Source organism: Eulemur rufifrons, chromosome 1 (assembly GCF_041146395.1).
Source record: "Eulemur rufifrons isolate Redbay chromosome 1, OSU_ERuf_1, whole genome shotgun sequence".
Classification (NCBI taxonomy): Eukaryota; Metazoa; Chordata; class Mammalia; order Primates; family Lemuridae; genus Eulemur; species Eulemur rufifrons.
Window position 1 is genome coordinate 22,930,469 of NC_090983.1, and position 14,406 is coordinate 22,944,874.

Here is a 14,406-nt window from a genome sequence, read left to right on the forward strand (position 1 = left end):
GCCATTTCCCAGATGCTTTTCAACAGAAACAGTTGTTGTCAGACAGTATTTCATGAAGGCCCATTTTCCTCCCTTAAATTTTGAGAGGGGAAAAAATCATATTTATAAAAGACCTCAGACATGAAACTGTCACTCTCAACTGTACATGGAAATGGTACCAAGCAGTTTTTTCATCTAAACTTTGGTGATCTGTAGTTATTCTTTTAGGAATAGAAAATCACAGTTTTATATGTACTGTGCCACACAGGTAGCATATTGAAGAAAAGTAAAGATTCTGGATTCAGAAAAAACAATAAAAACTAATACTGAGGGTCTACTATCACCCAGGTTTTTTGTTAAGCAACAGATATTTTCTCACAGTCCTAGAGGCTAGAAGTATGAGATCAAGGTGTCAGTGGGGTTGGTTTCTTCTGAGGTCTCTGTCCACCTCCCTGTGTCTTTTTTTTTTTTTTTTGGAGACAGAGACTCACTATATTGCCCAGGCTATAGAGTGCCTTGGCATCAGCCTAGCTCACAGCAATCTCAAACTCCTGGACTTAAGCAATCCTTCTGCCTCAGCCTTCCGAGCAGCTGGGACTACAGACATGTGCCACCATGGCTGGCTAATTTTTTCTGTATATTTTTAGTTGTCCAGCTAATTTCTTTCTATTTTTAGTACAGATGGGGTCTTTCTCTTGCTGAGGCTGGTCTTGAGCTCCTGACCTCAAGCAATCCTCCCACCTCAGCCTCCCAGAGTATTAGGATTACAGGCGTGAGCCACCATGCCTAGGCTCAAGTTAGTACACTTCTATTTTTAGTAGAGACGGGGTCTCACTCTTGCTCAGGCTGGTCTTGAACTCCTGACCTTGAGTGATCCTCCTGCTTCAGCCTCCCAGAATTCTGGGATTACAGGTGTGAGCCACCACACCTGGCCTTCTCCCTGTGTCTTCAAATGAATCTAAAAAAGCTCCCAATTTAATTTGTATAATCTGTTAAAAGAAAAACTTTAGACAAATTAAATTTAGCAGAATTTATGTGAGAAAAGAATGATACGTGAATCAGGCAGCACTCAGACCAGGATTGATTCAGCAAGCTCCACCCAATAATGTGGGCAGGCATTATTTACAGACAGAAAAAGAAATGCCCTACAGAAACAACTTGATTGGATACAGCTTGACATTCACCTTATTTGGACATGTTGTGATGAGGCATTGCCTTATATGGACCTGGTCTGATCAGTTGGCAACCTGTGATTGGCTGAGACTTGGCTACTTGTTTAAAGAATATACTCTTAAGTTAAGTTGCAGATTGCTATATAGAAAGTACAGAGGCAGCTTTAACCAAATTTAATTTAATTTTACAAACCTAACTCTATTGTAACAAATCTATGACATAAAGATATAGGCTAAATAAGGTCAGGAGATGAAGAATCAATTGAGAATGTAGTCTTGAATGGGTACTATTAAGAACTCTCCAGCCAGCTCATGAAAATATAGATGACAAAAAAAGATAGGTATTTTTAGAGAGATAAGTTAAGTAGTCCTCTTTTCAATGGAACTAAAGGTGTTCACTGCTAAGAAGTCATGGGTTGAGAAGTGGCTAAGAGGCTAGTGATGAATAAGTGGCCTGCACATTCTTAGAAAGTGGGGATTGTAGCACCTATGAGACTGGCTGGTAATGGTTGAGAGTTAACAGTTTCCTGGTATGACTTGGATCAGATTTTCTACCCCTGGAGTGTTATTTCATGCTGTGTGTAATGAACATGCCTTCTACTCTACCACAGTCAATTATATGCCATTTTACATTACTCTATTTTTCCAAATCTAATTAGATCAGACTTTGTGTCCCTGCTTGCCAGGGTGACATAATCATCAGAGTTGTGAGGGAAGTGGGAAAACTGAAAGCAGAATTCCAAAGCAAAAAACACTATCTTTACATCTTTACAAGCAATAGGAATGTGTAATGTGAGCTATATACTTATTAATGTGTTTTTATTCTAGTAAACTTTTTAATATTATGTCATAGTTAAGGATGTTTTCTGCTTTAGATAGTCTCAGACATGCTATGAAGGGCAGGGACAGAAATTAATTGCCTGGGGAAACTTAATGGAAAGCCTTTCTGATAGAGAGGCTACAATTTGCTACCACATTTGTCACCGTCAGAGAACACATAAATTCTGCAGTCGTTACCAGAAGAGGGAACCTTCTACACTCCCCTCCCAGTCTCCACCATAGTCCTCTGTTTCCCACTCTTCTCTGTGATACTACAGATTTATTTAATATTTGACTTCAAGTCTACTGACTATAAGTAATTACTATTATGTTTGTGGATGTCTTGACTTATAGGATGTATTAGTATTATTTGTGGATGATATCTAATTGGTATCATAAAACTCTGCAGTATAAATTAAGAATTCAGAATTTTTTTTACTTGTCACAAAAGGATTTAACAAAAGAGAATAGGTATATTTTTCAGAGGTGGTTATGTTAAAGAAAAATAACTAACAAACATGGATTTGATGCATAACTTGAGAAGGAAAAAAATGTAGCAAACAAACTTTTACATACTTACCCAGGGATGTATAATTGCATTTAATATGCATAAATCATTCCCAAACACTGATTAAATATTCAGGAATTGTACGGTACTGCAATCACTTAAATCTTAAGGTAGATGAAAGAACATTTAAAGAACTATTTTCTCTTTCCACTAAGGACCAATTAGAGAAAATCACCTAAAAAGAAAAGAATAAGGGATTTGTGCCAAACATAAAAAATTAGTATTTGTGAAAAGAGTTGTGAAATGAGGTAGAAATTTAAAAAAAATAAAGACTGACTTTTCTGAAATGATCTGGAGACAAAAGGATAACCCAGTGAACCAGTACAATTTCATTTAATCGTACTGAACGACATCCATTGAAAATCCTGGGAGGTTTGTTTGTTTGTTTGTTTATTAATTTCAGAATATTATGGGGGTACAAAATTTCTGGTGACATATAATGCCTTTGCCTTGCCCAAGCCAGGGCTACTAGCCCGCTCTTCCCACATACAGTGCTACAATGCGCTCCGCATCCATTAGTTGTGAGTTTACCCACCCTCCCTGTCCGCCTGACTGGCACCCAATGACTATTACTATCATGTGAGCATCTTAATGTTGATCAATTAGTACCAATTTGATGGCGAGTACATGTGGTGTTTGTTTTTCTTTCTTTTTTTTTTTTTTTATCTTATTGTTATGGGGGATACAGAATTGCAGGTTACATACATTGCCCATGTACCGCCTTTCCCCCCAAGTCAGAGCTCCAGGCATGTCCGTTCCCCAGGTAGTGCGCATTGCACCCATCAGGTAGGTATATGTCCCTCCCCCCCAACCCCCACTTCCCGAGTCAGCACCTTTAAGTGTTACCATCCCCCAAACGGTGTTTTTCCATTCTTGTGATACCTCACTTCAAAGGATAGACTCAAGCTTCAAAAAAAAAAAAAAAAATCCTGGGAGGTTTATAACTGCAGATTTCACATCTTCCCTAAATATTGTATACGAGGAATGGTTATAAGATTTCTTGTCATTTAGAAAAATATATCATGATTTTTTTCTAGATTTATTGCTAAGATGGTATGGGAAGTTGACCAATTTCCTTCGTTTTCCATATCTTTTGATTTCCATCATCAAAATACCATAAGCAAAACAAATTATCCTTGGGTTAGAAGAGTTTTGAAGCATTTAAGGCTTTAATAATCTTTTGTACTCACTACTTGAACAAAGCAGCTATGAAAGCATACATTGACAATGGAAATCAATCAGTTTTACTGAGCAGAAGCTTACACCAGGAGGAGGAAAATATGTCTTTGTGTGGGTATTCACTCTCTGGTTGACAAAATAGAGTTTCTGGAACTAAACTGTTACTGAGCCATAACCAGATTCAGGATTTTCTCTTTGCTGGGGCATTTTTATAGTTTCTATTTACTACTGTGATCCTTGGGCATAAATCATGATTGTGTTGTTCAAATGTTTTTTGTTAGTAGCAAGTTCACAATATCATCATCCATGGAAAATAATATCTAAAAGACCTTAAGCATTGCTTTTCACTTTCCAATTCCATTGCATTCAACAGCCATTATTGAATGTTCAGTGCCAAGGTCTGTACTAAGGGCTGTAATATTAATACAAAAAGTATAAGGTACTGTTTTCTGAAACTGAGGAATAAATTACAAATTGCATACACAAAGGTTATATAATAGAGAGATTAAAAGCAATGGTTATGTAATGATGTTATAATTATTTTATTTTCAATTCAAATTGTCCATAGGTCATCTGTCTGGCTGTTTGTAATAGTCAGCATCTATTGAATACTCATTAGTTGCTAGACTCTTTTCTTGTATCTTCTAATCCTTATAACTGCTTATAACAGAGGTATTGCTGTCTTTTTTAAAGATGGATAGACTGATGCCCAGTGAGGTTAAACAACCTAATAAAGGCCACAAAGTTAGTAAGTACAAAAAGGCAAGATTTTGAGCCCAGCTTTGCTTGGCCAACAAGTCCACATTTCTTACCATTATACTTTTTCATGAATAAGTCCATATATTTAAAAGTTGTTTTTAATACATAAAATGTTCTGAAAAAGTTTCAAATGCTATGCTACTCAGATTCTTTCTGATGGCTGAAAGGAGACGAACAATGGATAACTGATATGTTTGTGTGGCCTTATCAGACATTGTAGCACTTAATTTACACTTCTAGACATGTCTTGACTTTTTACCCAGATCTGCCAATGTTGGCTTAAACCATATTATTGACTCTTTTTCAGCATTAAGCAATGCTACCATTGTTAAATTGTTTCCTCTAATTTTATTTGCAATAAGTACACATATGTGGCTCATGTTCCAGTGTGGAGTTTTCATTTGAGTTGTTTCAAGATATTTGTTCACGGAAAGGTTTTAAAAGTACCTGAAAGAATGACTATGAATACCAGAAAACAGAGAACAACAAAGACCAAAGCAAGATACATTGTGTTGCTTTTAGATACAAGAATTTTATTTTATTTTATTTTATTTTTTTTGAGACAGAGTCTCACTTTGTTGCCCAGGCTGGAGTGAGTGCCGTGGCGTCAGCCTAGCTCACAGCAACCTCAAACTCCTGGGCTCAAGCGATCCTCCTGCCTCAGCCTCCCGAGTAGCTGGGACTACAGGCATGCACCACTATGCCCGGCTAATTTTTCTATATATATTTTTAGTTGTCCATATAATTTCTTTCTATTTTTAGTAGAGACAGGGTCTCGCTCTTGCTCAGGCTGGTCTCGAACTCCTGACCTTGAGCGATCCACCCGCCTCGGCCTCCCAGAGTGCTAGGATTACAGGCATGAGCCACCGCGCCCGGCCAGATACAAGAATTTTATATTTATCTCCTATAAGTCTTTAAAAAATGTTGTAGTTCCATGAGTCCTTCTAGACATCAAAGGTTAGAACAACAAATCTTGGATTGAGAGATTCGCTATCATCTTTTTTTTTTTCTATTTTTTACGTTATTTCTCTGGGTAGGAGAAAGGGATTTAAGAATTAAGATGACCCTCCACGAAGATAACAAAAATGTTTCTAAGAATAATTTAACACACATTCTGGAATAAGAAGTATATACATTTTACAGCACAATTCAAATGTAAATATATTAAATAATATGTGAGTGCAAAACTGTTCTTAGTTATCTTACTTTTTTTCATAGATAAAGGCACTTGGATCTTCCTCTTTTATATTAATTGATCCTTCTCTATGTGTTCAGCATTGTTCTTGGCTCAAATCTATCACACATAATAGATCCTGTGTTATTTGCAGGTTATTTGTAGCTTCTGCTAATGTGCGATTCAGAAGCCATGCCAAGTGGCACATCTTTATCGATTAATAGCTAGAAATATTTTTTCACTCTAGTAAACACTGAAAAATTACTAATGGCATTGCTTTTTCTTTCTCTCTCTCTCTTTTTTTTTTTGTCATATACTTCTTGATTTTTACCTGAATGTGATTCATCTGTGTTTTCTCCACTAACACCATTTAATAGCTGCCTCCATCCTCAGATAAACCAATAGATTTTTACAGTTCTTGCTAAGAACAGTCACTTACTATGTGGGGTTGGAGCTAATGCTGAGTCTGTTAGGAGGACTGATGGATGCAATGACACTCTCTGGGCAAATGATTGACTATGCATTCTCCATCTTCAATATTTACCTTAGTGCCATTGTTGTGACTTAGATCACTTAATAATTATTGTGTATAAATTAAATTACAAATTGTTTATAGTAAACTAATTTTACTTTTTAAATCATATGATGTCAAAACATGTTTATAATCTCTCTTTCAAGAACTCAAAGAGGTAACGTTTCAACCATTGGAATTGTTTGAAGAAGAAATTGTAGAGCCCTAGAGCTAGGCTCTTCCAGGCAGGTGGAATATCAAACAAATTGTGGTGTACAAACAATGCATATCCTGCTAACCTTTATACTCTTTTCTAATGTCCTAAGCATTTGTCTCCTCACCTTAAGGCATTCAGTGTCTCAGAAATGTCCATAGTGGCTCAGAGCTCGCAATTTGATGCGAGACATGAGAAATTTCATACGTGCCTTGCCTCTTAATCTCCACTTTTGCTGCATTAGGATCCTACCCTTTTGGATGATTATTGGCATCGTGCTCATCCCTAAGAATTGTCAGACCTGGGGCAAAAGTATAAATAGAAGCCCCATTTTTTTTGTCTTATTATTTATTATGATAAATAAAATGTTCTGTCCTCCACTTTGACGTATATCTTTATAACATCATGGAGGGCCAAGGGCAACGTTAGAATGTTTGGAGTCCTTAGGAATATGGTGGCATGGAGAGAGACATGGCCCCAGTCTGCAGCCTCTTCTCCACCCCATTCTGTCTTGTATTGTGAGAGGTCGTGCATACAAGTTAATGAACACTGAAACCCACACATCTAGGATCTGTATAGTTTCCCTTTACACATCTGTACCTGGACCACCCATCCTTCCTAGATATATGCACATTGGTGGCACCATCTGCTGTATGAGGAATGGAACTGGGAAACATTATATTACAGGCCCCTGGATGAGAACTTGGGGTTATTTGGGAAGGGAATTCTGAGATAACAGGGTTGAAGCATCTCTCTTGAAGAAGAGAGGAGTGCAGACTCCAGATGGTTGTTTTTATTGACTCCATAGACTTTGCTTGGTGGTGAGGAATGTGGTCAGAGAAGGGCCAGAGTGCTCAACAAATACTTGCTGGTTTTTTACTGGCACTTTTCTGGAACACACGAGTGAGCAAAACAAAGTGCTTGACCTTGCAGAACCATATTCTGGGAAGGGGAAAGACAGACTATAAATACTAAATATGATAAATATGGAAATTATACAGTATGTGAGAAGGTCATAAATCCTGGAAAAATATGAAAATTAGAGCAGGGAAAAGTGGGGTGGGGCTGCAGTGTTAAATAGGTCAATTAGTGTTCGCCTCAACTAAGAAGGTGAGATTTGAGCAAAAACTTGAAGGCAGTGAGGAAGTTAGCCAAGAAGATAACAAGAGGGAGAGCAACTGGGATCATTAAAGGTATAACGAACAAATGAAGGTAGAACCACATTTGGCACGTTGGAAAAACAACAAAGAGACCAGCATAACTGGAACAAAGTGAGCAAGGTGGAAAGTTAAAAAGGGAAGTTTAAAGAGAACTGATGACCAGATTATATAGTGAAGTACTGTCTAAAAGAATTATAATGAATGCCATGACAATGTAATTTAAAATTTTTTTGTAGCCACAATAAAAAGGTAAAAAGAAACAGATGACATTAACTTTACTAATACATTTTTATCCCAACTCAGTTTATCTAGGATGTTATAATTTCAACATATAATCTTCAAAATCCAGAGTGTGTTTTACACTCAGAGCACATCTAAATTCATGCTAGCCACATTTCAATTGCTTAGTAGCCACCTATGGCGAGGGGTTATCTCACTGGAAGCATGGATAAAGATTTTGACTCTTCATTAAAAGGGATTTGTCTATTACTCTGAGTGACTTAGGAGATGTTTCAGGGTTTTAAGCATTGAAATGTCATGATTTGATTCATGTTTTAAAAGAATCTGGGCTAGACTCAATTGAGAATCCACTGTAATAGATCAAGAATAAACACGGGGGACCTATTGCTATAATCTAGATGAGGAATGGTGGTGGTTCAGATGGTAGCAATGAATGACATAAGAAGTGGTTGAATTCCTGATCATTTTGAAAGTAAAATAGGATGGATTGCATTTTGGCGTATGAGAGTGAAGTCAAAGATGACTCCAGGATTTTGTCCTGACAGCCAGAAAAGATGAATTGACATTAACTGAGATGAGGAAGGCTGCTGTAGGGGTGAGGGAAGAAAAATAGGAGTTCAGCTATTGACAGGTATATCTGAAAACCGTATTAGATATCCAGGTGAGGATGCTGAGTAGACAGCTGGATGTGAGTCTGGAGTTGAGGGGAAAGAGGAGAGATTATCAACTTTGAAACTGGGTAAGATCACCAAGGGAGTGAGACTAGACGGGGAAAAAAGTGCCAAGGACTGAGCCTTGGAGCATCTGAAATTAAAAGGTTTAATATAACATGAAATTGGTATTAAAGTACTATCAAATGCATCCATGCTCTTGTATTTTAGTTTTTATTATTTTAATATGTATATTTGTAACTGTCATGATGATATTGTTCATTTTACTGAAAAACTATAACTTTAGATGAAATTAAAGCCTTTTTATGATATTGTTTTGTTTTAAAATATATAACAAAACTTCATATAATCAACTCGTAGAGAACCAAATTTAAATGGTAGACAGTAAAAATAAAAAATTGGTTGTAATGAATTTAGAGACAATAATCAGTTTTTAATACATGTTGTTTATATTTCTATTCTCCAGAGATATACAGGGCAAATGTTCTTTGAGAAACGTAGCACTAAATACCAATATAGCAGTTTTAAATCTGTCTCACTGTCTACAAACTAATACAGTTTTGTTTTACTTGTGATAAACTTAACAATTTGCTTTTTTGTGTAAAATTCGATTGATTGTTATGTGTCCTTACCTCATTATAGTCTGCCAATGAACAAGGTCTTTATTCCTTTAACTGTATTCATTATGTCAGATATGAAGAATATCTCATAAAACAAAGCCCATTATTTTACTATCAGCACATTCATGACTCTATAAAAGAAATACAACTTATACTTCAAATGAGATTCTAACCCTTTTTGATCTTGTATTATCAAGCCAATTATTTAGAATCCAATGTGGAAATTAGTTAAAAGGTGGAAATTCGAGTTAAATACCTCATTTTTATCTAAATGACTACATATGCTTACTGACAGATTAAGTTTTTAACACAGGCAATTGTTTGTTTCTTTGCAGTCTATTCGAGAAGTCACAGGCTACGTGTTAGTGGCTCTTAATCAATTTCGTTACCTGCCTCTGGAGAATTTACGCATTATTCGTGGGACAAAACTTTATGAGGATCGATATGCCTTGGCAATATTTTTAAATTACAGAAAAGATGGAAACTTTGGACTTCAAGAACTGGGATTAAAGAACTTGACAGGTAAGGAAAATATCCAAAATAGCAAATATACTTTTATCATCAACATAATATAGTACACACACACACATGTGTATGTGTGGTTACTGTAGTATGTGTTACATTGAAAAATACTCTAAAGCATTTAAACATCTATTATTTATTCATTTTATGAGAAATGGTGCCCTATGATGCTCTTGCCTTTGTTTACAGATTTTTTTAAGTATAGTGTGAAGGATACCATAATACTATATCTCAGCTGAACAGAAGTACACTCTAAGGAAATGACTGAAAACTGAGATATGAAGCATGTTTGAGAATGCTATGTTTGGTGGTTTTGGGTGAACAGTGGACCATATCATCAAATCGCTGCAGTAATGCAGTAACTCTCTTTAGAGCTTAGTAATACCCAAGCCAAAATATCTAGTTCCACTAATCTTTAGTTTTCTGCACAATCACCTTATTTGTGGAAAACATATCTAATTTATTTAATTTCTATTTCTCTTATTCAGTAGCTCACTAAATGCCATCAGTAATTCATTCTCAGAATGCTTTAATATCATTAGAGTGATTTCTTCTAAGATTGGAGATACATAATGCTAACAACCAAAAATTATCATCTTGCTATGAAAACACTTGGTGGGAATATATTCTGCAACTGGTTCTTGCAGTCCCACATATAGTTCATAGTTCATAAAGCTCTGGTGGAAGGCTTTTTGGTATAAGGTTTCTAATCATGAATTTTGTCTTGTACACCTGTAATCAAAATGTGCTGATTAGTAATTAATTTTAGTTCACAATGAGATAAGAGAGTTTACAGACTTTATGCTATTAATTTAACCTGAATTAATATAATCTTTGTATTTTGCATCCAAATATGCAGTGATTTTATATATATTTTGAGTTTACTCAGTGTTAATTATTCTTTTTTCAGAATATTAGGAGGGTACAAACGTTTTGGTTATGTGATTTGCTTTTGTGCTTGACATTGAAAAATTAAGCATTTTTGAGGTATTATCTTAAAATTTTAAGTAAAAAACAAGATTAATATTTTTAGGTTATTGAAATTATTCATTTCTTATATTTATGATGCATATAAAATTTATACTTCTAAGTTAGAAATAGCTTCATAGCCAGACATCTGAGATAAAATTGGGATATTTTGGGTGAGAAAAGGAATACTGATTGTTATTTATTTTGGGCATGATTGCTATAGAATTGATGAAAAGATGGTAAATGCAAATTATTCAGAATTTATAGATTCCTTCAACAACATTTTTATTTTTTTCGTTTAACATAGTTTTCTTACTGAAGAATGGGGTTTTTGACTAAATTGCTACTTACATGGAAATAATAATTGGAGAAAGAATCTTGGAAATGAAATGGGTAGAGAAAAATGGAATAATGGAAATTAGGAATCTAAAAATATTGTAATTTGATCCAGTTAAAACCTGCATAGGAAATATTACGTTTTCTTCATGATTTTCCTCTGATTATATTAAAGAAAAAAAAAAGAATAACTTTTCAAACTTTTTATAATACTTGAATTCTGTTATTGTTAAATAACATATGCTACTTGAAGAATCTTTCACAAAGAAAATTAGTTTTTAAAAATTCTCTTATTTATTTCTACGTTTAATATCAGTAGTACTAAAATATTTTCAAAAAGTTATTTACTCAAAATCACACCACATTTAAACATATCTTATCTACCGAGGGAGCTCATATCATGTATTATTTATGATTGTGATAGATGTTTAACTTGTGTGATACTAAAATATAACACTATTATTTCAAAAATATTATTCCTTTTGCTCTGCTAGAAAGCCTTGATATTTTCTAGTGCAGTAACAGAAATGGGTAGTTAATAAATCATTAAGATAATGAGTTGATTGTTTAGAAAAATAAGTACTTATTCAAGAATTAATTTCTTTTTGAATACGAATTAAGGCAAACTACAATAAAAATGGTGGAAAATTGAGATGATTTGGGGATTTTCCAGATACTTTATTTATTAGGTGGTTGACAATTATATGCCAGAATTATACTGTAAGAGAGACAGTCTAGGATCATTGTACTTACTTTAGGTAATCCGATCAATAGTGTAACTCCAATTGTAAGAATCAGAAGTTACACAGCAAACATGATTATGTTTAGGTGCAAGAACATGTAAGAAAGGACAGTAAATACCTAATTATTCATATGAAGAGGAATGTGGGATAAAATGTGCTCTATGGTAATATCTTAGAGAGCTAAATGTTCTGGGTAACCTGATTAAAGCAACAACATTATAATTCACTTCAGATAAGATTGTTTTTGTGCTTTGGAAAGATATTTGTTTCATGTTGCTTGTTTATATGTCATGCAAAGCAAGCTGATAATTTTTTTAAAAAAAAATATGTTCTATTAAGTGCAATGCTACCAGGCTGGGCTTAATTATAGATTTACCTGTTATAATATGAGGGGAAATAGAAACTCTGCAGATTAGTCAAATATCTCACTGTCTAACCTACTATAATATGTATTAAATTTTTATCTTAGTTCTTAAAGTGACCAGCAACATCAGCATCATCTGGGAACTTGTTAGAAATGCAAATTCTTGGGTCTCACTTGAGACTTACTGAATGAGAGACTCTGGGTGTGGGGCCCAGAATGTGTGTTTTAAGTATCCTTTCAGTGATTCTAATGATAACTAAAGTTTGAGAAACACTGTTCTGATTAATTAAAGATATATGCCCAAGAAGTGTTAGCACAATATCTAGTTAACCTCTTCACACTTATTTGATGCAAATAATTTTTAGTTATCTATCATCTTGTGGAGAGAAGAAAAGGGATGGGACAAGAACATATAAAGTTTTGATTGAATGACAAGAAATACACCTTAGATTGAGATGAGAATGAAAACAGCACACTGGGAGCCAGCATGGAAACATGCAAGTATAAAATGGCTTCGAGATGAGGAAGATGCTGGAATAACCATTTTGTATGACCATTTTGCCCAATGCTAACTTTGAATAATCATAAACCATTATAAGGACAATAATAATTTTATTTTTAATCACTTTAAACAAGATAAATAACAAATCGTAGTTGTGGGGATGGGAAGTACACAGAATGTTATAACAAAATTTTGAGATGAAGATTTTGAGGGGTCTTTTGGCACACACACACACACACACACACACATATATATATGTATGTTTGTGTTTCTACTGAAATCTTTTTTGGTGTTTGACATTAGAACAGTGTACCTTTCTTCTTTTTCTATTTCAATAGATTTAGGGAGCAAAAGTATTTTTTTGTTACACAGGTGAATTGTATAGTGGTAAAGTCAGGGCTTTTAATGTACCTGTCACCTAATAGTGTACATTGTACCCGATAGGTAATTTTTAATCCCTCACCCCCACCCACCTTCCCTTTCTGAGTCTCTGAAGTCTATTATACTACTCTGTATGACCATGTGTACCCATTATGTAGCTCCCACTTACAAGTATTTGTTTTTCCTTTCCTGAGATACTTCACTTAGGGTAATGGTTTCCAATTCAATCCAAGTTGCTGCAAAATACATTATTTCATTCTTTTTTATAGGTGAGTAGTATTCCATGGGGGGTGTGTGTGTGTATATACACACACATATACCGCCCACATTTTCTTCATCCACTCATCAGTTGATAGGTACTTAGGTTGGTTCCATGTCTTTACAATTGTAATTTATGCTGCAATAAACATATGAGTGCATGTATCTTTTCAATATAATGACTTCTTTTCTTTTCAGTAGATACCCAGTAGTAGGATTGCTAGATCAAATGGTAGATCTACTTTTAGTTCTTTGAGGAATGTTCAGACTGTTTTCCATAGAGGTTGTACTAATTTACATTCCCACTAACAGTGTATAAGTGTTCCCTTTTCACCACATCTATGCCAACATTGAATGCTTTTTGACTTTTTAATAAAGACCATTCTGACAGGGGTAGGTGTATTTCATTGTGGTTTTAATTTCCATTTCTATGAAGATTAGTGAAGTTGAACATTTTTTCATATGTTTGTTGGACTTTGTATATTTTCTTTTGAAAAATGTCTGATCATCTTTTTTGCCCACTTTTTAACGGAGATACTTGTTTTTTTCTTGCTGATTTGTTTGAGTTCCTTGTAGATTCTGGATATAAGTCCTTTGTTGGACATATAGTTTGTGTGCATATCTTCTCCCATTCTGTGGGTTTATTTACTCTGTTGATTATTTCTTTTGCTGTGCAGAAATTTTTTAGTTTATTTAAGTCCCATGTATTTATTTTTGTTTTTGTTGTATTTGCTTTTGGGATCTTAGTCATAAATTCTTTGCCTGGGCCAATGTCCAGAAGAATTTTTCCTAAAATTTCCTTCTAGAATTTTTATGGTTTTGGGTCTTACATTTAAGTCTTTAACCTATCTTAAATTAATTTTTGTGTATAGTGAGAGATAGGATCCATTTAACTCTTTTGCATGTAGCTGTCCAATTTCCCTGGCACCACTTATTGAATAGGGTGTCTTTTCCCCACTGTATATTTTTGTCTGCTTTGTCAAAGATCAGTATGGCTTTAGAACAGCACATTTGTTTCCCCAAAACTCTTATCTTTGTGTAAAAGAGATATTCAGTTTATAATGAGGACTGTCATATACAATGGTTAATGGTTGGATGTTACTTAGACATGCATAAATTAACTCTCACCTTAAACATTCTTATTAATTATCTTGATGCAGACCAAAGGCTATTCCATAGCTAAAAACATTACTACAGACCTTACTTAGATACTTTCATTTTGGTTGTGCCCAAAGACAAGAAACACACTTAAACATATTTTTCTA

At 34.6% G+C, this 14,406-nt stretch overlaps 1 protein-coding gene across 1 annotated transcript in view; it reads left to right on the forward strand.

Moving 5' to 3' along the window:
* ERBB4 (erb-b2 receptor tyrosine kinase 4) overlaps positions 1–14,406 on the forward strand; it is a 665,849-nt gene that overhangs the window by 169,726 nt on the left and 481,717 nt on the right. Inside the window, exon 3 of the mRNA XM_069474179.1 lies at positions 9,402–9,588. Within this exon, the coding sequence (XP_069330280.1) occupies positions 9,402–9,588 (187 nt within the window). The remainder of the gene's footprint in view (positions 1–9,401; positions 9,589–14,406) is intronic.